At 53.7% G+C, this 24797-nt stretch overlaps 1 protein-coding gene across 2 annotated transcripts in view; it reads left to right on the plus strand.

Annotated features, from left to right (window-relative positions):
- The window catches only part of dync1h1 (dynein, cytoplasmic 1, heavy chain 1), a 29701-nt gene extending 5021 nt beyond the window's left edge, over positions 1 to 24680 (plus strand). Inside the window, exons 10-77 of one of the 2 annotated variants that reach the window (XM_047018338.1) lie at positions 147 to 296; positions 470 to 616; positions 826 to 966; positions 1220 to 1396; positions 1508 to 1618; positions 1928 to 2047; positions 2185 to 2424; positions 2533 to 2688; positions 2796 to 2909; positions 3023 to 3133; positions 3299 to 3508; positions 3627 to 3773; positions 3913 to 4079; positions 4273 to 4446; positions 4554 to 4905; positions 5111 to 5305; positions 5401 to 5683; positions 5799 to 5899; positions 6073 to 6232; positions 6369 to 6609; positions 6814 to 6997; positions 7230 to 7442; positions 7739 to 7977; positions 8515 to 8671; positions 8807 to 9034; positions 9256 to 9486; positions 9604 to 9744; positions 9881 to 10114; positions 10218 to 10424; positions 10656 to 10777; positions 10915 to 11080; positions 11280 to 11443; positions 11558 to 11687; positions 11794 to 11927; positions 12317 to 12431; positions 12598 to 12759; positions 12992 to 13206; positions 13325 to 13529; positions 13719 to 13892; positions 14038 to 14157; positions 14241 to 14361; positions 14773 to 14968; positions 15819 to 15936; positions 16232 to 16447; positions 16705 to 16917; positions 17031 to 17158; positions 17340 to 17493; positions 17598 to 17744; positions 17883 to 18033; positions 18326 to 18579; positions 18704 to 18838; positions 18933 to 19027; positions 19133 to 19307; positions 19411 to 19486; positions 19624 to 19784; positions 19906 to 20017; positions 20165 to 20225; positions 20338 to 20461; positions 20577 to 20690; positions 20824 to 20994; positions 21089 to 21306; positions 21448 to 21551; positions 22594 to 22802; positions 22953 to 23106; positions 23235 to 23377; positions 23515 to 23683; positions 23891 to 24015; positions 24168 to 24680. In XM_047018338.1, the coding sequence (XP_046874294.1) occupies positions 147 to 296; positions 470 to 616; positions 826 to 966; positions 1220 to 1396; positions 1508 to 1618; positions 1928 to 2047; positions 2185 to 2424; positions 2533 to 2688; positions 2796 to 2909; positions 3023 to 3133; positions 3299 to 3508; positions 3627 to 3773; positions 3913 to 4079; positions 4273 to 4446; positions 4554 to 4905; positions 5111 to 5305; positions 5401 to 5683; positions 5799 to 5899; positions 6073 to 6232; positions 6369 to 6609; positions 6814 to 6997; positions 7230 to 7442; positions 7739 to 7977; positions 8515 to 8671; positions 8807 to 9034; positions 9256 to 9486; positions 9604 to 9744; positions 9881 to 10114; positions 10218 to 10424; positions 10656 to 10777; positions 10915 to 11080; positions 11280 to 11443; positions 11558 to 11687; positions 11794 to 11927; positions 12317 to 12431; positions 12598 to 12759; positions 12992 to 13206; positions 13325 to 13529; positions 13719 to 13892; positions 14038 to 14157; positions 14241 to 14361; positions 14773 to 14968; positions 15819 to 15936; positions 16232 to 16447; positions 16705 to 16917; positions 17031 to 17158; positions 17340 to 17493; positions 17598 to 17744; positions 17883 to 18033; positions 18326 to 18579; positions 18704 to 18838; positions 18933 to 19027; positions 19133 to 19307; positions 19411 to 19486; positions 19624 to 19784; positions 19906 to 20017; positions 20165 to 20225; positions 20338 to 20461; positions 20577 to 20690; positions 20824 to 20994; positions 21089 to 21306; positions 21448 to 21551; positions 22594 to 22802; positions 22953 to 23106; positions 23235 to 23377; positions 23515 to 23683; positions 23891 to 24015; positions 24168 to 24296 (11211 nt within the window). In that variant the 3' untranslated portion in view covers positions 24297 to 24680. Of the gene's footprint in view, positions 1 to 146; positions 297 to 469; positions 617 to 825; positions 967 to 1219; positions 1397 to 1507; positions 1619 to 1927; positions 2048 to 2184; positions 2425 to 2532; positions 2689 to 2795; positions 2910 to 3022; positions 3134 to 3298; positions 3509 to 3626; positions 3774 to 3912; positions 4080 to 4272; positions 4447 to 4553; positions 4906 to 5110; positions 5306 to 5400; positions 5684 to 5798; positions 5900 to 6072; positions 6233 to 6368; positions 6610 to 6813; positions 6998 to 7229; positions 7443 to 7738; positions 7978 to 8514; positions 8672 to 8806; positions 9035 to 9255; positions 9487 to 9603; positions 9745 to 9880; positions 10115 to 10217; positions 10425 to 10655; positions 10778 to 10914; positions 11081 to 11279; positions 11444 to 11557; positions 11688 to 11793; positions 11928 to 12316; positions 12432 to 12597; positions 12760 to 12991; positions 13207 to 13324; positions 13530 to 13718; positions 13893 to 14037; positions 14158 to 14240; positions 14362 to 14772; positions 14969 to 15129; positions 15326 to 15818; positions 15937 to 16231; positions 16448 to 16704; positions 16918 to 17030; positions 17159 to 17339; positions 17494 to 17597; positions 17745 to 17882; positions 18034 to 18325; positions 18580 to 18703; positions 18839 to 18932; positions 19028 to 19132; positions 19308 to 19410; positions 19487 to 19623; positions 19785 to 19905; positions 20018 to 20164; positions 20226 to 20337; positions 20462 to 20576; positions 20691 to 20823; positions 20995 to 21088; positions 21307 to 21447; positions 21552 to 22593; positions 22803 to 22952; positions 23107 to 23234; positions 23378 to 23514; positions 23684 to 23890; positions 24016 to 24167 lie in introns of both variants that reach the window. The other variant, XM_047018339.1, reaches the window with a different exon arrangement.
- The last annotated feature ends 117 nt before the right edge of the window (positions 24681 to 24797 follow it).

Here is a 24797-nt window from a genome sequence, read left to right on the forward strand (position 1 = left end):
GGCATGTATCCCCCTACCCAATGGGGTTGATATGAAGAAAAAAAAAAGATTTGCGTTGTCAATTACAGATGGAGAGAAATGCATGAGTAGGTGTGAGGCTTTTAGTTAAGTAAAAGATTGACCCGTGGCTCTTTTACCCTGTCTAGATCGAGCGTATCCTGGGAGTGCGTCTGCAGGCAGGTCTGAGGGCGTGGACGCAGGTGCTGCGGGGCCAGATGGAGGACAAGGCTGATGTGGACATGGACACCGAGGCTCCGCAAGTCAGCCACAAGCCCGGGGGAGAGCCTAAGATCAAGGTGGGCCTGGATGGAGGTCCTGATGGAGGCCGGTGTTGAATGTCACAACGATCACTTTTTTCTTCCCACCTGATTGGAATGAGGTTGTTGTTGTTGTGTGTCTGATTCTAACCTCCCAGCCCCTCAGTGTGACTGGGTTTTAACTCTGAGGTTTCCCCCCCCCCTGTCGGCAGAACGTGGTCCATGAGCTGCGCATCACCAACCAGGTGATCTACCTGAACCCTCCCATCGAGGACTGTCGCTACAAGCTCTACCAGGAGATGTTCGCCTGGAAGATGGTGATCCTGTCTCTGCCTCGCATCCAGAGCCAGAGATACCAGGTATGATGCTGTGCAGCTGATAGACGCACAGCCTTCGCATTGAACCACATGAGAAAGCTATCTTTTTCTGTTACCACGAGTCCCTCAAACGGTCATTAGGAAATTGGACAAGACATGTGGTGGCAGTGTTGACATCTGAACCTGCTGGCCTGGACTACTTTGGAATGTTCTAGTAGATGGGTAACCGCTGCAGCGCTTGTTTCGACCAGGTGGGCGTCCACTACGAGTTGTCTGAGGAGGAGAGGTTCTACAGGAACGCTCTGACCAGGATGCCTGATGGTCCGGCTGCTCTGGAGGAGGCGTATAACTCCGTCAAAGACAACGTCAACGAGGTGGAGCAGTATGTCAAGGTAAGGTCCTTTAGGCCTGCACGGGTAACTAGACACAGAGTAAAGATAGATGATGCATGTATCACTAGATTCGGGCAAGAACAGTAACTGTGGAGCTCTAATCACCTAGGTCTGTGTGCTGGTTGAGGACAGGATTGTATGGGCTTCTGTACCTGAAAGTCAGAGCATACCTCAGATACTGGGGGATGTGTATTTGTATAAAGGAGTGTTTGTGTAACAACATGTTCCTCCCTCCTGTGCACTCCTCCTCCAGGTGTGGCTGCAGTACCAGTGCCTGTGGGACATGCAGGCTGAGAACATCTACAACCGCCTGGGAGAGGACCTGACCAAGTGGCAGGCTCTGCTGGTGCAGATCCGCAAGGCCCGTGGGACCTTCGACAACGCTGAGACTCGCAAGGAGTTTGGCCCTGTAGTCATTGACTACGGCAAGGTAACATCCTGAACTTCCTCTCCACAACTTCAAAAAACGCTCTCCTCCTTTACCTGCTCTTCCTGTCCTCTATTTCCTTCTTCTCACCCATGTTTGTGTGTGTGTTTCCAGGTCCAGTCCAAGGTGAACTTGAAGTACGACTCATGGCACAAGGAAGTCCTCAGCCGTTTTGGTCAGATGCTGGGACAGAACATGCAGGACTTCCACTCACAGATCTCCAAGGTAACCAGCCTTGGGGAAAAAAAAGTTTCCAATGATTCTAAATGTGATGATATGTTTCAACCGCCTTGCGTTTAAACGTGTTGAACCACTGGTGTATGCATTTTATATTATTATTATGGTCTATCGTTCCGCAGTCGTCCCTAAGTCTGTGTTGAACTGTCGCAGACATCTTTTTCATCGTGACGCCGTTCATTTCGAGCCCTACACATGGGACAAGGACACAAGCTCTGAATATAGGACTACAAGTGTGTTATGGTCCCTAAAGTTCTCTGGTCTCATATTTTCCCTGTTTTCTCTGCCTTCCATTAGTCCCGTCAAGAGCTGGAGCAGCACTCTGTGGACACGGCCAGCACCTCAGACGCTGTCACCTTCATCACCTACGTCCAGACTCTCAAACGCAAGATCAAGCAGTTTGAGAAGAATGTGGACGTGAGTGCTGTACACTAACATGCATATGTCCACCCCCAAATGCACCTGGGGTGTGTACCCTTTTATTGTCCAACAACTGTTGGACATGTTCTCCCATGTTTTTGACAACCTTTGGGGGTTTCCTATTTCATCTGCAGCTGTTCCGTAACGGCCAACGCCTGCTGGAGAAGCAGCGCTTCCAGTTCCCGCCGTCCTGGCTCTACATTGACAACATTGAGGGCGAATGGGGCGCCTTCAGTGACATCATGAAGAGGAAGGACACTGCGATCCAGCAGCAGGTCGCCAACCTGCAGATGAAGATCGTCCAGGAAGACCGCGCTGTTGAGAATCGCACCACCGATCTGCTCACCGACTGGGAGAAGACCAAACCAGTCGCTGTAAGAGAGACGGAGCCCGTATAGGCCTATCACCCGCCTGATTGTATAACTACTTAATTCATGACATTTATGTGAGCATTAACTGTTATTTTCCTTCCCATCCACTAGGGGAGTCTGCGTCCAGAGGAGGCCCTCCAGTCCCTGACGATCTACGAGGGGAAGTTTGGTCGTCTGAAGGATGACCGGGAGAAGTGTGCCCGCGCCAAGGAGGCCCTGGAGCTCACGGACACCGGTCTGCTCAGTGGCAGCGAGGAGAGGGTGCAGGTACGCTCACAACACTCTCACATACGTGTTCTTAGAGGGTGCAGGAATGGTTAGCACATCCCCAGAGTCCTGACGTCTGGTGTGTGTGTTTCTCTCTCATCCTGTAGGTGGCGCTAGAGGAACTGCAGGACCTGAAGGGGGTGTGGTCTGAGCTGTCGAAGGTGTGGGAGCAGATCGACCAGATGAAGGAGCAGACCTGGGTGTCTGTCCAGCCTCGCAAGGTACAACCCCCTTCAGCCGGTTAACACATCAACCCCCTTCAGCCGGCTGACACATCAACCCCCTTCAGTATGTTTTGAGTCGTCTAAGTGTCTGAGTGTGTGTCTGGTTGCAGCTGCGTCAGAGTCTGGATGGCCTGCTGAACCAGCTGAAGAACTTCCCAGCCAGGCTGAGGCAGTACGCCTCCTACGAGTACGTCCAGAGGCTGCTCAAGGGATACATGAAGGTGAGACTCACTCTCTCGCCATGGCTCTCCTTTTCCCCTCAGGAACAAACAATATGAAGCCAAGGAAAGGTCTTGCGACGCAACCCCCACTTGACATCCATTTTTTTCCCCACAAGCCGATATTTAATCTGCTCACCCGTGTGGCCCTCTCCCCCTGTGCCTCAGATCAACATGCTGGTGATCGAGCTGAAGTCCGAGGCCCTGAAGGACCGTCACTGGAAGCAGCTGATGAAGCGTCTGCACGTGAACTGGGTGCTCTCCGAGCTGACCCTGGGCCAGGTCTGGGATATTGACCTGCAGAAGAACGAGATGGTGGTGAAGGACGTTCTGCTGGTGGCCCAGGGAGAGATGGCCCTGGAGGAGTTCCTTAAGCAGGTGAATGTTCACAACACCTTACACCCCCACTTGTAGGAGCACTCGATGCAGGTGCTGCAGGTCCAGCACCGCCCCCCCCTCCACACCCACATTCTGACGGCGTCTGTGCTCTCCATAGATCCGCGAGGTGTGGAACTCGTACGAGCTGGACCTGGTCAACTACCAGAACAAGTGCCGTCTGATCCGTGGCTGGGACGACCTCTTCAACAAGGTCAAGGAGCACATCAACAGCGTGTCTGCCATGAAGCTGTCGCCTTACTACAAGGTAGGTTTGACCCCCCCACGCGCCCGCGCACACACAGTACCACGCACATCTGGAGCGCAGACACAGGCATGCTGCTTGACGCTGTATCACCGCCAGATGGGGACCACGGTAACCCACACACCCTCTCGTCTGTCCTCAGGTGTTTGAGGAGGACGCTCTGAGCTGGGAGGACAAGCTGAACCGAATCATGGCTTTGTTCGACGTGTGGATCGACGTGCAGCGTCGCTGGGTCTACCTGGAGGGGATCTTCACCGGCAGCGCCGACATCAAACACCTGCTGCCTGTCGAGACCCAGAGGTTCTCGAGGTGAGAGGAGGAACCAGAGTCTTAAAAATGAGACTCCTACTTCAACTGTTATTCTAACACAGTGGTTGGGGAGGAAATGGCTTTCTTTCTGGCCAGCTAGTGTCGTAACAGGAAACTACCTGGCATGGAAGGCATTCGTTTCATTTAATCTTTTTCCCCCACATCTACCCCCGGCCCCCCTTCTGCGCTGCAGCATCAGCACAGAGTTCCTGGCTCTGATGAAGAAGGTGACCAAGTCTCCGCTGGTGATGGACGTGTTGAACATCCAGGGGGTTCAGAGGTCGCTGGAGAGGCTGGCCGACCTGCTGGGCAAGATACAGAAGGCTTTGGGAGAGTACCTGGAGAGAGAGAGGTCATCCTTCCCCAGGTAACACACACACACCTGGAGAAAGAGGTCTTTTACCTTATTAGACACACACACACATCTAACATGGTAATAATGGGTTAATCCCTCCATCCACCTCTCCTCTCCAGGTTCTACTTCGTGGGAGACGAGGATCTGTTAGAAATCATCGGCAACAGCAAGAACGTGCCCAAGCTTCAGAAGCACTTCAAGAAGATGTTTGCCGGCGTCTCCTCCATCCTGCTGAACGAGGACAACACTGTGGTTCTGGGGATCTCATCTCGTGAGGGCGAGGAGATCCTGTACAAGACCCCAGTTTCCATCACGGAACATCCCAAGATCAACGAGTGGCTGACCCTGGTGGAGAAGGAGATGAGGGTGACGCTGGCCAAGCTGCTGGCAGAGTCCGTCACTGAGGTGACAGCCTTCAACAAGGGAACCATTGACCTGGCAGCCTACATCAACTGGATTGATCGCTACCAGGTAAGATCAGCTAGTTTTGTCTAATGTTTGGATGTAGTATAAAAAGCCTTGTCTGTACTTGCTTGGTAAACCAATCGTGTTAACCATTTAGTTAAGTGACAAAATATGGATTTTGAACACCCTTCTATTCTGGATCTACCTTTTTAATAACCTTTTTCGTCCTCTCGGTCTAACCTCCTACCTCCTCCTCGCTCCACCCCCCCAGGCTCAGCTGGTGGTGCTGTCGGCCCAGATCGCCTGGTCTGAGAACGTGGAGGCTGCCTTGACCACCATCTCCGGGGGCAGCGACATGAGCCCCATGCAGGAAGTGCAGAGCAACGTGGAGGCGACCCTGAACGTGCTGGCCGACACGGTGCTGATGGAGCAGCCTCCCCTCCGCAGGAGGAAGCTGGAGCACCTGGTACGCTGGAAGGACCTTCTCTCTCTGGGGGGTTCAGGTTCACAGTATGACTGTTGTCGTGACCGTATTCCTCTCTCTCCCCCTCTCCCCCCCAGATCACAGAGCTGGTGCACCAGAGGGATGTGACCCGGGCGCTGATCAAGAACAATATCGACCAGCCCAAGTCCTTTGAGTGGCTCAGCCAGATGCGCTTCTACTTCGACCCCAAGCAGACCGACGTCCTGCAGCAGCTTTCCATCCAGATGGCCAACGCCAAGTTCAACTACGGCTTTGAGTACCTGGGGGTGCAGGACAAGCTGGTCCAGACCCCCCTGACTGACCGCTGTTACCTGACCATGACCCAGGCCCTGGAGGCTCGTCTCGGGGGCTCCCCCTTCGGTAAAGAACGGGAACTACACAGAGAGACACACACACACACACAGAAGATTTGGACTCCTCTCGACTGCTAGTTTTGCTGGTGTTGATGTTGACAGTTGTTGTCATTGCTGCGCAGGGCCGGCTGGTACTGGGAAGACCGAGTCTGTGAAGGCATTGGGCCACCAGCTGGGTCGCTTTGTCCTGGTCTTCAACTGTGATGAGACCTTTGACTTCCAGGTACACACCCCAGCAAAACATGTGTATCCGCACATGGCTGAAACTATCAAGAAACTCCAGAAGCACTGACACACACACACATGCAGTGCTGTGGTGTACACATGTTGACTGCCGAAAAAAACGTTGAAATAGTATGAAGTGTTGAGTTGTGTTGCGGTCCTCCCGTGGTGCAGGCGATGGGTCGTATCTTCGTGGGGTTGTGCCAGGTGGGTGCCTGGGGCTGCTTTGACGAGTTCAACCGTCTGGAGGAGCGGATGCTGTCGGCCGTGTCCCAGCAGGTCCAGTACATCCAGGTGGCCTTGAGAGAGCACAGCAACGTCAACAGAGACCGAAGTACGTGCTCCCACACTGGCTAACGTGCAACACTACATGGTGTATATACCCTTTCTGGGATACACACTTCCTTGGTCACGACCCTATGTTTAACCCTAAGCAGCAACCTGACATCGTGTGCCTACCTACTCCCTAGGTGCACCCATCACCTGTGAGCTGCTGAACAAGCAGGTGAAGGTGAGTCCAGACATGGCCATCTTCATCACCATGAACCCTGGCTACGCCGGACGCTCCAACCTGCCCGACAACTTGAAGAAGCTCTTCAGGAGTCTGGCCATGACCAAGCCTGACCGCCAGCTCATCGCCCAGGTCATGCTCTACTCCCAGGGCTTCCGCACCGCTGAGATACTCGCCAAAAAGATAGTGCCCTTCTTCAAGTACGTCTGGCCAGATAGATACACAGGAAGCATACGTTTGGGGCTTTGGGGGGAAAAAATGAGTTTGAGGGGTTCATAACCCTCATTAATCATTCCGGATAGTTCCACATGAGTTAAACTGGAAGATTGGCTCAACTTTATTCAGGCCATCGTTCAGCCACAGCGTATCGTTAAAAGTCACCTCTCCCCTATCTTACCCACCAGGCTGTGTGACGAGCAGCTGTCGTCTCAGAGCCACTACGACTTTGGCTTGCGAGCCCTGAAGAGCGTGCTTGTGAGCGCAGGCAACGTGAAGCGCGAGCGCATCCAGAAGATCAAAAGGGAGAAGCGCGAGCGGGGGGAGAATGTCGATGAAAACGAGATTGCAGAGAACCTGCCGGAACAGGAGGTAAGGGAACCAGCGCATAACTGAAGAACTTGTATAGCACAGAATTCAGGCAAGTGTAAAAAAAACAAAAAACGACACAAATAAACCTTGAGAGAGGCTGCCCTTGATAACAGATAACCCAAGGTAGCATGTGTATGTTTCAGGACTGTATGGATCACGTAGGGTAGCGCGTGATCCGATTGCTACTTCCTCCAGACTCCCAGTTACACTAACACCACCCCATCCTCTCCAGATCCTGATCCAGAGTGTATGTGAGACCATGGTGCCCAAGCTGGTGGCGGAGGACATCCCCCTGCTGTTCTCGCTGCTGTCGGACGTGTTCCCCGGGGTGCAGTACATGCGTGGGGAGATGACGGCGCTGAGGGAGGAGCTGAAGAAGGTGTGCGCTGAGATGTACATGACCTACGGAGACGGGGACGACGTGGGCAGCATGTGGGTGGAGAAGGTACGTCTGACACGCTTTCCTCCAAAGGGACATACGAGTGACATGCCACAGATGGAGGAAACACAGTGAGCAAGCAATATGTATTTATAAAGCACTTTAAAATTCAAGGTGAAACACAAAGTGCTGTAACGCACAACACAAATCCAATCAAATGGACAATAAAGAAACATGGTATAAACAACATGTTATCGATTATAGAAAATATAAGCGACAGGCAACAGCAGTGATCTTCAGTACCCTTCTTTGGTGTTTTCCTCCGGCCGTCTTGTAATCCCTGTGTGTCCTTCCCCTCGCAGGTGCTGCAGTTGTACCAGATCACTCAGATCAACCACGGTCTGATGATGGTGGGCCCGTCTGGAAGTGGGAAGACCATGGCCTGGCGTGTGCTGCTTAAGGCCCTGGAGAGGCTGGAGGGGCTGGAGGGGGTCGCTCATATCATCGACCCCAAAGCCATCAGCAAGGACCACCTGTATGGAACCCTGGACCCCAACACTCGCGAGTGGACCGATGGCCTCTTCACACACATCCTCAGGAAGTACGAACAGTCATACGCACGTTATACACATCCTCAGGAAGTACGAACAGTCATACGCACGTTAAACACATCCTCAGGAAGTACGAACAGTCATACGCACGTTATACACATCCTCAGGAAGTACGAACAGTCATACGCACGTTAAACACATCCTCAGGAAGTACGAACAGTCATACGCACGTTATACACATCCTCAGGAAGTACGAACAGTCGTACGCACGTTATACACATCCTCAGGAAGTACGAACAGTCATACGCACGTTATACACATCCTCAGGAAGTACGAACAGTCATACGCACGTTAAACACATCCTCAGGAAGTACGAACAGTCATACGCACGTTATTCATGTCCAGTGTTTCCCACAGAATGGGATTTATATTTTGGGAAACACTGACGTCAAACACACATGACACGTCATACATCATACACCCTAGTCTTAACCCACATTATGCACCCTAGTCTCAACCCATACATGTAGGAAATGAGAGCACGCACTTCCGGAAGGTTCTTCTCCTAATTGGTCCGTGTCCTCCAGGATCATTGACAACGTGCGTGGCGAGCTGCAGAAGCGTCAGTGGATCATCTTCGACGGAGACGTGGATCCTGAATGGGTGGAGAACCTCAACTCTGTCCTGGACGACAACAAGTTGCTCACCCTTCCCAACGGAGAGCGCCTCAGCCTGCCGCCTAACGTACGACCACCGTCACCACGACGACACAGTCACCACGACGACACACAACATGCATGCTCGACTTCTGAGTCCATTTCAAGTCCAAAATGGGGTCACTGAGAGAGTTTTTTTTGTTGTGTTGCCGTGTTTCTCCAGGTGCGTGTCATGTTCGAGGTGCAGGACCTGAAGTACGCCACCCTGGCCACCGTGTCACGTTGCGGCATGGTCTGGTTCAGCGAGGACGTCCTCAGCACCGACATGGTCTTCAACCACTTCCTGGCTCGCCTTCGCAGCATCCCATTGGACGAGGGAGAGGATGAGGCCGGCCGCATGAGGAAGGGGACGGAGGACGAGGGAGACGAGGCCGCCTCCCCCATGCTGCAGGTGGGTCTTGTGACCTCTAACCCTCTGGTCCATCCTCCTCTCTGATTGGATTGCTGTTCCAGCTTTAGTATCCCGCCTTTCAAGAACAGTTGGCACGTTTGAATACTCAAAGCCAAAAACGACAGAAGTTCCCAACGATCTCCACTTCTGCCCTCTGAACCTGACTACAGCTGTTTTGAGGGGACAAAAAATCTCAATTTTGTCTCATTTCTGCCTTTTAGATCCAACGGGACTCGGCAGCCATCTTGCAGCCCTACTTCACCTCCACCGGCCTGGTCATCAAGGCCCTGGAGCACGCCTCCAAGATGGAGCACATCATGGACTTCACGCGGCTGCGCTGCATGGGCTCGCTGTTCTCCATGCTGCACCAGGCCTGCAGGAACGTGGCCCTCTACAACAACAACCACCCCGATTTCCCCATGCCCATAGACCAGCTGGAGAGATACATGCAGGTGAGACGCACACGCACACACACACAGATCCCAGGTGACCCATTCCTCTACTGACCGTCTCCACACACACACACACACACACACAGACCCTAGTTGACCCTCCTCTCCCGTCTCCAGAGGTATCTCATCTACGCCGTGCTCTGGTCCTTCTCTGGCGATGGACGTCTGAAAATGAGGGCGGAGCTTGGCGAATACATCCGACGCATCACCACCGTGCCTCTCCCTTCTGCACCCAACGTGCCAATCATAGACTATGAGGTAAGTCCTGCCTCTCCACACCAGACATGGCACTTCATGTAGCTTGAGAACCCCCAGGAACTTCTACAGACAGAATAAAGAAATGTAAAATAAAAATAAATTATTCTCTCACTCCTTTCCCTCCTCTTCCCTCCAGGTGTGCATCTCTGGCGAGTGGCAGTCCTGGCAGGGCAAGGTGCCCCAGATTGAGGTGGAGACTCACAAGGTGGCGTCCCCCGACGTGGTGGTGCCCACGCTGGACACGGTTCGCCACGAGGCCCTGCTCTACACCTGGCTGGCCGAGCACAAGCCCCTGGTGCTGTGTGGACCTCCCGGCTCCGGCAAGACCATGACCCTCTTCAGTGCTCTCCGAGCCCTGCCTGATATGGAGGTGAGGGTGGCCTGATAAACACGCTGCTGTCAGTGGGGGATTCTGGGGCAAGTCCAGGGTCTGAAGAACTCCGTTTTAATCCCTACTTATCTATTCTCCTCAGGTGGTGGGTCTGAACTTCTCCAGCGCCACCACCCCGGAGCTGCTGCTGAAGACTTTTGACCACTACTGTGAGTACCGCCGCACGCCCAACGGGGTGGTGCTGGCCCCCGTCCAGCTGGGCAAGTGGCTGGTGCTGTTCTGCGACGAGATCAACCTGCCCGACATGGACAAGTACGGAACCCAAAGGGTCATCTCCTTCCTGCGACAGGTGAGAGGGACGACAGCATAGACGACGTGCACGGCACGCAAACAGTCAGCCTGAATACGGGACATGTGGATCCGCAGTCAGATGCTCTACCACTGAGCTATGTCAGCCTGTGTTTTTGAGTAGTCCTGTCATTCCTGAGTAGTCCTGTCATTCCTGAGTAGTCCTGTCATTCCTGAGTAGTCCTGTCATTCCAAGTGCGTGTTGGTTCTAAGCCTCCGTCTGTGTGTGTAGATGGTGGAGCATGGTGGGTTCTACCGGACCTCAGACCAGACCTGGGTGAAACTGGAGAGGATCCAGTTTGTTGGAGCTTGTAACCCCCCTACTGACCCAGGCAGAAAGCCCCTCACACACAGGTACAAATACCTCCCTGGAACTCCCCAACCCCCGCTGCTCTGAAAGATCACAATCCAGTAACAATCCTGTCTGAATCTGGTTTGATTCTGGTTCTGACTCTGGTGATTGACTGCAATGGTGTTGTTGTTCTTCTTAGGTTCTTGCGCCACGTTCCGGTGGTGTATGTGGACTACCCCGGCCCCGCCTCCCTCACCCAGATCTACGGAACGTTCAACCGCGCCATGCTTCGCCTCATCCCGTCACTCCGCACCTATGCCGAGCCCCTCACCGCTGCCATGGTGGAGTTCTACACCATGTCTCAGGTACCACCAGAACACCCTTTTCCCACATGAATACTGCACTGGTTCCACACACACACTCTCACACACACACACTTTCAAGCTTCGGCCTTACCCCTCTGCACCCACACCAAGCTGTTACCATGGGGAATCCTGACACACAGGACTCTCGGGATGTCATCAATTTTAATCTCATCTCTCTCTGTTCTGGCTCTCTCTCCAGGAGCGTTTCACCCAGGACACCCAGCCCCACTACATCTACTCCCCCAGAGAGATGACCCGCTGGGTCAGGGGCATCTTTGAGGCCCTGCGGCCCCTGGAGACGCTGCCTGTGGAGGGCCTGATCCGCATCTGGGCCCACGAGGCCCTCCGACTGTTCCAGGACAGGTGGGCAGGGGGGGAAGAGACACCGGAGGAAGGGTGGAGAAACAGGGAGGGATGGGCCCTTGTTTGAGTTGGCGTATGTTGTATGGTGTTTGAGGCCTGCTGTTGTGCCTGCAGACTGGTGGAGGACGAGGAGAGGAGATGGACTGACGAGAACATCGACATGGTGGCTCTCAAACACTTCCCCAACATCGACAAGGAGAAGGGGCTCAACAGACCCATCCTCTACAGCAACTGGCTGTCTAAGGTCTGACGGCTGCTTTATCAAAGCCTACTGCGTGCGTTATGCTGTGCATTTGATCCTGTGCGGGCTGCGTTGGTTTGCGATGGCTCACGGTGTCTCCCCTGTGCAGGATTACATCCCAGTGGAGCAGGAGGAGCTGAGGGACTATGTGAAGGCCAGGCTGAAGGTCTTCTACGAGGAGGAGCTGGACGTTCCTCTGGTGCTCTTCAACGAGGTGCTGGATCACGTCCTGAGGATCGACAGGTGAACAAGGACCACTGGGCTTCTTTTATTCGTCCGACTCGCCCCTCGCCATGTGTTTATCCAGTGACAAACAAAAACCAGAGGGGTTTTAACCTTCCTATGAGGGGGGGGGGAATCGCTAATTTTCTTGGGTGCAAGCCTTAGCAAACCTGGTTGCTGTACTGTAGAGCTCCCAGCCTGTGGTGTCTTCACTGCTGAACACATTTACATTTAGTCATTTAGCAGACGCTTTTATCCAGAGCGACTTACAGTAAGTACAGGGACATTCCCCACGAGGCAAGTAGGGTGAAGTCATTTGGCACGGCCGGGAATCGAACCAACAACCTTCGGATTACTAGGCCGACTCCCTAACCGCTCAGCCATCTAAACACAGCTGTTGTCTCCTCCAGGATCTTCCGTCAGCCCCAGGGTCACCTGCTGCTGATCGGGGTGAGCGGTGCGGGCAAGACCACCCTGTCCCGCTTCGTGGCCTGGATGAACGGCCTCAGCGTCTACCAGATCAAGGTAGGCAGGGGCTGGGAACACGGTTACCCAGGGTGCAGTGCAACCGTGTAGAAGGACCGATGTTGGGGGATGGGATAGACTAACGCGTGGCACGGTGTCAACCATGTGACCAGATGTCTGATGAGAAGTGTTGGAGTGAGGATCTGACGTGTGTGTGTGTGTGCAGGTGCACAGGAAGTACACAGGCGAGGACTTTGACGAGGACCTGCGTACAGTGCTGCGTCGCTCTGGCTGTAAGAACGAGAAGATCGCCTTCATCATGGACGAGTCCAACGTGCTGGATTCGGGCTTCCTGGAGCGCATGAACACACTGCTGGCCAACGGAGAGGTAACGCACTCTGTCACGTGAGGTCACACCTTAGAGCAGATAAGTCTCAACAACGGAACATTATGCACGACTTAGTACTCTATTGGAATGTGTTGTTTTGAGTTCTACCATTTGTATTCTAATGTACCTCTTCCTCTGTCCCCCCCCTCTCCTTTTTTTCTCTCCCTTTCCCTCTCTTCTCCCTCTCTTCTCCCTCTGTCTCTCCCCCACTCCTCCCCCCCCCCCCCCCCAGGTGCCAGGGCTGTTTGAGGGCGATGAGTATGCCACCCTGATGACCCAGTGCAAGGAGGGGGCCCAGAAGGAGGGTCTGATGCTGGACACCCACGAGGAGCTCTACAAGTGGTTCACCAGTCAGGTCATCAGGAACCTGCACGTGGTGTTCACCATGAATCCCTCCTCAGAGGGCCTCAAGGACCGCGCCGCCACCTCCCCTGCCCTGTTCAACAGGTACACGCACACACACTCACACACACGCTGTCTCATACACACACACACACACGGTCACACACACACGCAGTCACCTGGTTCCACACATATTCTCTAACCTAACGGCGGACCTCCTCAGGTGTGTGTTGAACTGGTTCGGTGACTGGTCCACGGAGGCCCTGTACCAGGTGGGGAAGGAGTTCACCAGCAAGATGGACCTGGAGAAGCCCAACTACAAGGTGCCAGACTACATGCCCATCGTGTACGACAAGCTGCCTCAGCCGCCCACTCACCGCGAGGCCATCGTCAACGGCTGCGTGTTCGTCCACCAGACGCTGCACCAGGTACCCTCACCCGCCTCCTTTCAAACACGGACGGCTTGCTGTTCACACCAGCTGTTTGGACGCAAGTGTTGAGCAGACACCAACATCTTTACACAAACACACACACCTGTCTTACAGCTGCAGTACCACCGCATTCCTACAACAACATTTCCTCACCGCACCCCCACCCCCCCCCCCCACCCCCCGCAGGCTAACAACCGCCTGGCGAAGCGCGGCGGGCGCACCATGGCCATCACGCCCCGCCACTACCTGGACTTCATCAACCACTACGCCAACCTGTTCAACGAGAAGCGCAGCGAGCTGGAGGAGCAGCAGATGCACCTGAACGTCGGCCTGCGCAAGATCAAGGAGACGGTGGACCAGGTACAGCAGCTCCCTGCCGCGCACCGCGTTATCTAATACGCAAATACAGATTTGCATAGAAAAGGCCCAGAGTTACGTTTTTGGGGTATTGTGTTTTTCTAATGCCCCGCCCCATCCCTCCCTCCTGTCCTCTGCGTTTTGATAGGTGGAGGAGCTACGTCGTGACCTGCGAATAAAGAGTCAGGAGCTGGAGGTGAAGAACGCGGCAGCCAATGACAAGCTGAAGAAGATGGTCAAAGACCAGCAGGAAGCAGAGAAGAAGAAGGTACACACACACACACCACGGTACGTCCTGTCAGAACCACGGCAGGTCTGTCCCCTCACACTTGGTTTGTGTGGTGAATCTAGGTGATGAGTCAGGAGATCCAGGAATCGGTGTACAAGCAACAGGAAAAGATCAAAGACAAACAGCTGAGTGTAAAAGAGGACCTGGACCAGGTGGAGCCTGCTGTCATAGAGGCCCAGAACGGTACAACAACCTCTCCCTTATCACTCGCAACATTCCCCCTGCCATACGCCTCAGAGCAGTATCACCTCCTTTTCAACATTCAGCTTTAATGTACAGATATTGGTACGGTAACAAAAAAAAGCATTTATTGTTTGTTATACAGGACGTCTGTTGTAACTTGCTGTTGAGCGTTGACCATGGAGCAAGTGACGAGAGATCCTCACCCCTCGTTTCTCTTCCCTGAGATGAATTGACTCCCTTTCTTGAATATTTCCATTTTAAAACCCAGGTTTTCCCTCAGTCTCCAGGACTTTACTGGCATCCATGAAGTCTTCCTCTTTTTCTGTCTGTTAACCTCTCTGCCTGTCTTTTCCTCACCTCCCCAACCACCTTCCTCCTCCTCCTGCCCCGTGTGGCGGTGGTGGAGTGTAGCTGTGAAGTCCATTAAGAAGCAGCACCTGGTGGAGGTGCGCTCCATGGCCAACCCCCCCGGGGCAGTGAAGCTGGCTCTGGAGAGCATCTGCCTGCTACTGGGGGAGAGCACCACGGACTGGAAGCAGATCCGCTCCATCATCATGAGGGAGAACTTTATCCCCACCATCGTCAACTTCTCAGCCGATGAGATCAGGTGAACACCTGCACGTAGTTGGTTCATATATTTAAAAAGTCTCTCTCCCCTCCCCCCCCCCCCTTCTTTCTCTCCATTTCTGCCTGTCTCTCCATCCTCTTTCCTTCATCCTGCCTCCTCACTCCTCCCCCCCTACCTCACCCCCCCCCCCCCCCTCCTAGCGGTGAGCTCTATAAAGAAGCAGCACTTGGTGGAGGTGCGCTCCATGACCAACCCCCCTGCGGCCGTCAAGCTGGCTCTAGAGTCCATCTGCCTGCTGCTGGGGGAGGAGACCAATGACTGGAAAAAGATCAGACAAGTTATTATCAGTGACAACTTCATCAGCAGCATAGTGAACTTCTCCTCAGAGGAAATGAGGTAGACTTGACCTTGGCCCGCTGGCTTACTTACAAAGCCCCGGATGGCCCGTGATATATCAAATCAATCAACAAATTGATCGATTTTGCTGTTTTGATTACTGCTTGATTTGTAGGCTATCGATTTGGCCTTTGAGGGAAAAAATCTTGATGGGATTGTCTTCTCTGCTGGTTCTAACTTGTTTGATTCTCTGTCCGGAATCATGGCACGCTGTCCAAACCTGATGAGCAGATGGCTTGTTGGAATCTCCAGCCATAGGAATTTGATTAGTTTAGTTTTAAACTAAACTATGTCTTGACAGAATAAGTCTTCACTTTCTTACTCCACCTCCTCATAATTCGAAATACACGACTTCACTCTCTCCTTCCACCCCCTTCCTAACATCAAGAGACTGTCTGTACCCCTTTTTCTTTTCCACATCGGGCGCAATTGTGATGATTGGTGAGCATGTGTCCGTACGGATGTGCTGACCTCTCACCTCTACCCCCTGCAGTGACTCCATCCGAGAGAAGATGAAGAAGAACTACATGTCCAACCCCAGCTACAACTACGAGCAGGTCAACCGCGCCTCCCTGGCCTGTGGACCCATGGTCAAATGGGCCATCGCCCAGGTAGGCAGCTGGACCATCTCATCCACTCCCCCAGACACCTGAGTATTGCCTCAGGGGTACAGAACTTAAAGATCTACAAATCCTTTCTGAAGGAAGAAAATACTTGTTCCTGAACACCTGCCTGGCCACATAAATGAATCTAATTTTCACCCTGTAGAATTTTGGATACGTTGAAATTGACCCCCCCTCCCCCCCTCAAGTCCTAATATTAGTCCTACTTTAACTAACACGGCCACTGAGTTAGCCTCTTGACATTGACCACAGTGACCGTTCTCCCCTGCCGCCCCTCTCCCAGCTGAACTATGCTGACATGCTGAAGCGCGTGGAGCCCCTGCGGAACGAGCTGCAGAAGCTGGAGGACGACGCCAAGGACAACAAGTCGAAGGCCGAGGAGGTGGAGCAGATGATCAGAGACCTGGAAGCTTCCATCGCCCGCTACAAGGAGGAGTACGCCGTCCTCATCTCCGAGGCCCAGGCCATCAAGGCTGACCTGGCCGCCGTGGAGGCCAAGGTAACACACACCTGCGCATCAACACACACACATGCACACCTGCAAATACCCCCCCCACACACGCACACACACACACACCCCTGCAAACACTCACACTTCACAGGCACACACATGCACACTATTACACCATTTTCACACCTTCACCCTCAGGTCGTCAAGCAGTCTGTGCATTCACCTGTCCAATCACCTCTTCGCCTATCCGTCGATCTCTCCATCTGTGGGTGTGTGTGTGAGTCTGACGTGTGGTTGTCCGCCAGGTGAACCGCAGCACGGCCCTGCTGAAGAGTCTGTCAGCGGAGAGAGAGCGCTGGGAGAAGACCAGCGAGACCTTCAAGAACCAGATGTCCACCATCGCTGGAGACTGCCTGCTCTCCGCTGCCTTCATCGCCTACGCCGGCTACTTTGAGCAGCAGATGAGACAGAACCTGTTCACCACCTGGTCCCACCACTTACAGCAGGCTAACGTACAGGTAGATACTCACCCTACCCTCCTGACTTCTTCTTGTGCTTCTATCTTGAACTTCTCTGGAAGGGTCGGTTTGTTTTTTTTCTATCTAACACCCCCCCTGCTCCTCCTCCACAGTTCCGTACAGACATCGCCAGGACGGAGTATCTGTCCAACGCGGACGAGCGTCTCCGCTGGCAGGCCAGCTCCCTGCCCGCCGACGACCTGTGCACGGAGAACGCCATCATGCTGAAGAGGTTCAACAGGTCAGTGCGGACGCCGTAGTGGCTCCGGCGGTGTGTGAGGCTTTTCTGGAAGCTTCTCTTCTAAAAGGATTATGGAACATGGATACTAAAAGTGCCCAACTTGGTGTTGGAAGAGGGGCCATATGGACACAGGCACGATCTTGCTGCCGTCATTCAACCTCCATGTCTCCCTTTTCCTTAGGTACCCTCTGATCATTGACCCGTCAGGCCAGGCCACTGAGTTCATCATGAACGAGTACAAGGACAGGAAGATCACCCGGACCAGCTTCCTGGACGATGCCTTCCGCAAGAACCTGGAGAGTGCCCTGCGATTTGGAAACCCCCTGCTGGTTCAGGTAACCCCTGACCCAGACCTGAAGAGACTGCCCTGTGTTTCATTTAACCGATACTTTGAGCGTCGATAACGTTTTTGACGTCTGAATATTGCCCTTCCCCCCAGGACGTGGAGAGCTACGACCCTATCCTCAACCCCGTCCTCAACAGAGAGGTGCGCAGGACCGGAGGGCGTGTCCTCATCACCCTCGGCGACCAGGACATCGACCTTTCACCTTCCTTTGTCATCTTCCTGTCCACCCGAGATCCCACGGTGAGCGATTGGTCAACGCTAACACCGCGTGGCACGTGATTGGTCGACAGTAATGCAGCTTAAACACAGAGGCCCGTGTGTTCCTGTGTTAACTGTGGTGTAGAAGGTCTCACTCTGCTGTGTGTGGGTGTGGTGCAGGTGGAGTTCCCTCCAGACTTGTGTTCTCGCGTGACGTTCGTCAACTTCACGGTGACGCGCTCCAGTCTGCAGAGCCAGTGTCTCAACGAGGTGCTGAAGGCCGAGAGGCCGGACGTGGACGAGAAGCGCTCAGACCTGCTCAAGCTGCAGGGTGAGGGCACACGCATGCGTCCTCACACACACTCTTACTCCTCTCACACACACACACACTCTTACTCCTCTCTCTCACACACACACACACACACACACACACTCTTACTCCTCTCACACACACACACACACACACACACACTCTTACTCCTCTCACACACACACACACTCTTACTCCTCTCACACACACACAGATATGTTCTTGCTCGCTGTCGCTCTCCCTTTAGCACACACACGCACACAGTCACCCCTCCATAAATGCACTTTTTAACCCTCCCACCCTCACCTCCCAGGTGAATTCCAACTGCGTCTGCGCCAGCTGGAGAAATCCCTCCTGCAGGCCCTCAACGAGGTCAAGGGTCGCATCCTTGACGACGACACCATCATCACCACCCTGGAGAACCTGAAGAAGGAGGCGGCCGAGGTGACCAGGAAGGTGGAGGAGACGGACATTGTCATGGCCGAGGTGGAGGCTGTGTCTCAGCAGTACATTCCCCTGGCCAGTGCCTGCAGCAGCATCTACTTCACCATGGAGTCCCTCAACCAGGTACTCACACATGCACGCACGCACACCTACGCATACACGCACAACTTCACACGCATACACATGCACTCTTTACCTCTCTTTCACATGTACTGGTCAACTAACCTCTTGACTTCCTGTCCTCCAGATGCACTTCCTGTACCAGTACTCTCTCCACTTCTTCCTGGACAGCTACCACACGGTGCTGTACGAGAACAGCAACTTGAAGGGCCTCACCGACCACACCCAGCGCCTGGATATCGTCACCAAGGACCTCTTCCAGGTAACACACTCACACCCTTTTGGAACATCAAGGTTCAGAAGATGGCAGAGAGGGTTTAGTGGTCCCAACCCTGTGCGCGTGTGTGTGTGTGTAGGTGGCCTTTAACAGGGTGGCTCGAGGCATGCTGCATCAGGACCACATCACCTTCGCTATGCTGCTGGCTAGGATCAACCTCAAGGGCGTTCCCAGGTAAGATGCAGCACGCTTAACAGTTGAGACACAATGATGTTGTTGATACCGTCACCATGACATGCATTTCCTGTCTAACTATCCCCCCCCCCCCCGCCTGTCCAGCGAGCCTCCGTATGATGCCGAGTTCCAGCACTACCTGCGTGGGAAGGAGATCGTGCTGACGGGGACGGCGGTGCCCAAGGTGAAGGGGCTGACCTCGGAGCAGAGCGAGGGCATGATCCGCCTCAGCCGCCTGGCCGCCTTCAAAGACCTGGTGGACAAGGTGGAGGCTGACGAGGTACGGAGGGGAGGGGGAGGAGGAGGAGTATATGATGGGAAAGATCCAGTCTGTATGGACGGAGGGAAATGAGGGAAGTTGACTGGATTTCTCTTGGTTGCAGCAATTCTTCATGTGGATCGAGAGCAACTCCCCAGAGCTGTCTGTTCCTTACCTGTGGGCTGAGGAGAAGCAGGCCAGTAAGTCTACATGGCAGCTGCATAGGACCATGATACACCTCTTGCAAACACCTCGTTCATTTTTTTTAATGATAATAAACATCTTCCATGGAATATGTCACATTTCTAACTTTCCTTCTCTACTACTTTCTGCCCAGCTACCATTGGCCAGGCGGTCCACCAGCTGCTGCTGATCCAGGCCTTCCGTCCCGACCGCCTGCTCGCCATGTCGCACATCTTTGTCTCCAAGGTGCTGGGGGAGACCTTCATGGCCATCATCGAGCAGCCGCTGGACCTGGCCAACATTGTGGACAACGAGGTAGACCTCGTAGAGCAGCTGAACTACAGCAGCCCTGCTTCCTCCAGCTCCCCTGCAGTACTTTCCCATCTTTCTTGGACTCACCCCGTGTGTGTCTGTATGTGTGTGTGTGTGTCTGCAGGTGAAGCCCAGCACCCCAGTTCTGATGTGCTCCGTTCCTGGATACGATGCCAGCGGCCTGGTCAGAGACCTGGCTGCCGAGCAGAGCAAACACATCACCTCTATCTCCATCGGTGAGAAGACCTTGAACGTGCTCTCTCTCTCTCTCACGCAGTGACTGGAGAAAAGACCTTGAACGTGCTCTCTCTCTCTCACACGCAGTGACTGGAGAAAAGAATTGGATTCTAAACATGCATTTATTTTATTTTTTTTCTCCCCAGGTTCTGCTGAGGGCTTCAACAAAGCTGACCGAGACATCAACACTGCAGTCAAGTCTGGCAGGTGAGGACTGCTGGCAGCAAGGACAAGCTTAGAGCAGGCCAGACCGAGCCATAGACCTACGCGTAAACCTTGCGTGTGCTCCTGGTGAACCTGTGTTTGTGTGCTGCTGCAGGTGGGTCATGTTGGAGAACGTCCACCTGGCTCCTGGCTGGCTGATGCAGCTGGAGAAGAAGCTGCACTCCATGCAGCCTCACGCCTGCTTCCGCCTCTTCCTCACCATGGAGATCAACCCCAAGGTCCGCCTTCTCTCTCTCTCTCCCCCTCCTCCCCCATACTACCTCTGCTCTCCAGCTCTCTGTTTTGGTTTCCTTCTCTGCATTCTGACTGTCCTCCTCCTCTTCCTCCCTCCAGGTACCAGTCAACTTGCTGAGGGCTGGTCGTATCTTCGTGTTCGAACCTCCTCCAGGCGTCAAGGCCAACATGCTCCGAACCTTCAGCAGCATCCCCGTGGCCCGCATGTGCAAGGTGGTCTCTCTCACACACACACACACACACACACAATGAATAATGCACGTTAAGACACATCTCAGCACTTTTTTTGTTCCCTCTCCTCTTGGTTGCCTGTAGTAACCCTTCTCCTCCTCCTCCCCCCCCCCAGGCTCCCAACGAGCGTGCCCGGCTCTACTTCCTGCTGGCCTGGTTCCACGCCGTAATCCAGGAGCGTCTCCGCTACGCCCCACTGGGCTGGTCCAAGAAGTACGAGTTTGGAGAGTCCGACCTGCGCTCCGCCTGCGACACGGTCGACACCTGGCTGGACGACACCGCTAAGGTCGGGCACTTAGTGCACCAGCACACCAGCTAGACTCCATGGCTAGGTCCAAGTCTTCTCCTCATCTGACCCTGGCTGTCCTCTCTCCTCACAGGGCCGTCAGAACATCTCCCCTGACAAGATCCCCTGGGCAGCCCTGAAGACCCTGATGGCCCAGTCCATCTACGGCGGCCGCATCGACAACGAGTTCGACCAGCGGCTGCTCAACACCTTCCTGGACCGCATCTTCACCACTAGGAGCTTTGACAGCGAGTTCAAACTAGCCTTCAAGGTGGACGGACACAAGGACATCAAAATGCCCGAGGGAATACGGTCAGTGGCTGGCCAGATTGGGGGAGCGGGGACAGTGCTGGACGGTACTGGGACAGTGAGGGGAATATTTTGGCCTAAAACCACAACTTATTCTTAGATATTTAACTTTTTAACAATTGTGTGTGTGTGTGTTTGTTTCAGGAGGGAGGAGTTCATGCACTGGGTGGAGATGCTTCCCGACACCCAGACGCCATCTTGGCTAGGGTTGCCTAGCAACGCGGAGAAGGTCCTGCTCACCACTCAGGGTACGCTTTGGCCAGTGGTCTCTTGTCGCCGACGCCGGGGGCCATTTCCATCTCAGTGGGATTTTCTTTAGCGGTCCCATGATGGAGACTTCCTGCTTTCCCTCTTCCCTGTGTGGTTCCACCCCTTCATCTCCTTTTCTCTCCCAGAGTAATGGAGCTTCCTGGAGCTGGCGTTGAGCTTGCTGCAGAAGCGAGGCGGCTGGGGTTTTTTTCTGTTCCCATTGCTGCTCCTACGTGTGTGTGTTTGTGTGTGTGTGTGTGTGTGTACTGTAGCATTAACAGATCTCTCCACAGCCTCTTCCAAGCGGGCTGACAGGATGAGAACTATCTCTGGGTAGAGCATCTCCACTGCTGTCGCTCTGTCTTACTACCTAGTCCGAGCCTTGCGGCCTGGAGCCAGTGTTGACCAGGCAGTACTGGAGGACTCTGGTGATAAGGAGAGCGACACAGGGCTGGGGGTGCTCGGACCTGGGCAGGCTCAGGGGGGCGTCTCTGCGTCCTCACCCTCCAGCAGCTGTACTGTTCACATCCATCAGACCGCTTCCCCCTGGTCCATCCCTGGTCCCTTGCCCCTGGTCCATCCCTGGTACCGTCACCCTGTCTCCCCCAGCCAACCCCCACCTACCCTGGTCCTCTCACTCTGATCCCACCCTCCCTGGTCCCTTCACCGTGGTCCAACTTCCACCATCCCCACAGTCTGCCATCCTTCTCCCTGTCCTTCTCTCCCTCACTCTATCCTCACAGAGCTCTGGAACACTCTTCATTTTGTTTTTACATGTCTGACATGATATGCATGTGTCTGACGGTCTTTGATCCCTTCTGTTTTCAGTCTATCTGCCTGTGTGCCTGCTTGACAGGTCTACATTAAACACGACCTTTCTTAGGATTAACTTGTTTTAAGGCGTTGCAATGCTTCGTGTACGTCGTCCACAATTAATTTCTTCTTCCTCCCCCCCCTCCCTCCCTTCAATGCACCACGGGCATGCGCCCTCCCCCACTTCCTCCCTCGTGCCTGGCTGTCTCCCCCTGCTGGCTGCCTCAGGCACGGACATGATGGGTAAGATGCTGAAAATGCAGATGTTGGAGGATGAGGACGACCTGGCCTACGAGACTGAGAAGAAGCAGAGGACCGCCTCGTCCTCGGACACCCAGCCGGCCTGGATGAGGACCATCCGCACCACCTCCAGCAACTGGCTGCAGCTCATCCCCGAGGCGGTCAACCCGCTCAAGCGCACTGTCGACAACATCAAGGTACTGTGGCAGGGGGAATGGGTCTGTCCACTGTCTCCTGTAGCAGATGTAGGATCGGGGGTCGGCTCCCAGGAGATCAGAGACGCGTCTGGTTGGAGACGGGTACGTTTTGCAAAGATGTTAACAAGCTTTTCCGTCCCCGTTTTTCAGGACCCTCTGTTCCGCTTCTTCGAGCGCGAGGTGAAGATGGGCGGCCGCATGCTGCAGGAGGTGAGGCAGGACCTGACCGACGTGGTGCACGTCTGTGAGGGCAAGAAGAAGCAGACCAACGACCTACGCACGCTCATCAATGACCTGGTCAAAGGTACACACACACACACATACCTTAATTCTCTCCCACTGTAATTACACCCAAATGTACTCCCAATGGGGTGGGGCGGGGGGCGATCTGTGTTTGTGTCCTCATGCCTATCCCATGTGTGTTTACTCCAGGCATCCTGCCTCGTGGCTGGTGCCGCTACACAGTGCCAGCCTCCCTGACTGTGATCCAGTGGGTAGCTGACTTCAGTGAGAGGATCAAGCAGCTACAGCAGATCTCCCAGGGAGCCGCCAGCGGGGGTGCAAAGGAGCTCAAGGTACGCAAACCTCTCAAGTCCTCAAACAAAAGATGTGTACAGCTGGTTGTTCTGACCTAACCTCCTCCCTCCTCTCTTCTTCTTCTCCTCTTGTGTCTTAACCTCTCCTCTCTGTCCTCTTTTTTTCTCCTCTACAGAACATCCATGTGTGCCTGGGCAGCCTGTTTGTGCCTGAGGCCTACATCACAGCCACCCGTCAGTACGTGGCCCAGGCCAACAGCTGGTCCCTGGAGGAGCTCTGTCTGGAGGTCAACGTCACCACTGCCCAGGGAGCCGCTCTCGATGCCTGCAGCTTCGGCATCAAAGGTCAGATCAACATCAGTCATCCAGCCATGTAGCTGAGGGCACAACTAGAGTCTGAGTCACTGTAAACATGAGATTCACCATGGCTCCTTAATGAACTTATCAACTCAATGAGTTTTAGTCTCCACCTTCAGTTACTGTTGTGTTGTTGTGAAGCTGACTCTCTCTCTGTTGTACCTGTCCGTCCCGTCCACGTCTTCCTCCTCCCAGGTCTGAAGCTGCAGGGGGCCACCTGCGCCAACAACAAGCTGTCCCTGTCCACCACCATCTCCACAGAGCTGCCCCTCACACAGCTGCGCTGGATCAAACAGTGCAGCACTGAGAAGAGACACATGGTACGACCCGCAGCTCACTGGACAGCCAGAGCCATCGGATGTTTCCGAGTCTGTTTGATGCATTCTAAATGAAATGATATGGAAGTACATTCACTATGCCTGTTTATGGCTCAAGTCTGTATCACTGACGATTCTCATCGTTTCTCTCCCAGGTGACTTTGCCAGTGTACCTGAACTTCACCAGAGCGGACCTTATTTTCACTGTAGACTTTGACATCGCCACCAAGGAGGACCCTCACAACTTCTACGAGCGCGGGGTGGCTGTCCTCTGCAATGAGTAGACATAACACACCCCAGAATACAGTGGAGAAACCATATTAACTCTATAATCTCCTCTGTTGATCATTAGTAACCTGTTCTGTGTAGTCAAGTCCATTTAGAACGTACTCTGTCATGTGGTCTAATCTAAAACATGACATAATCCGAGTCGTAGTTTAGTGGTCATTTAACTGGAAGTTTTGCATGTATCCATTGATGGTGTTGTAGGAAGTTTTCTGGAAGGTCTGAGAATGTGGTCAGGTGGTCTGTGAATGGAAAGGAGGATGGGTTTGATAAAGGAAGGTAGAAGTGTTTTTTAGGAAGGAATTTGTATGTTTTTATGAAGGAAAATAACATATGTATCAAGTTAATAACATGGAAAATAAAATGCACCAATGACTCATACAGTAGTTGTATTTTGCATCTGTTTGAATGCAGGTGGAACATGTACAGTTATTTGCTTGCCCCAAACATTGTCATTTTATTTTTAGCTTTCATTATTAATAGGGTTTTAAAAACTAAAG

Source organism: Hypomesus transpacificus, chromosome 3 (genome assembly GCF_021917145.1).
Source record: "Hypomesus transpacificus isolate Combined female chromosome 3, fHypTra1, whole genome shotgun sequence".
Classification (NCBI taxonomy): Eukaryota; Metazoa; Chordata; class Actinopteri; order Osmeriformes; family Osmeridae; genus Hypomesus; species Hypomesus transpacificus.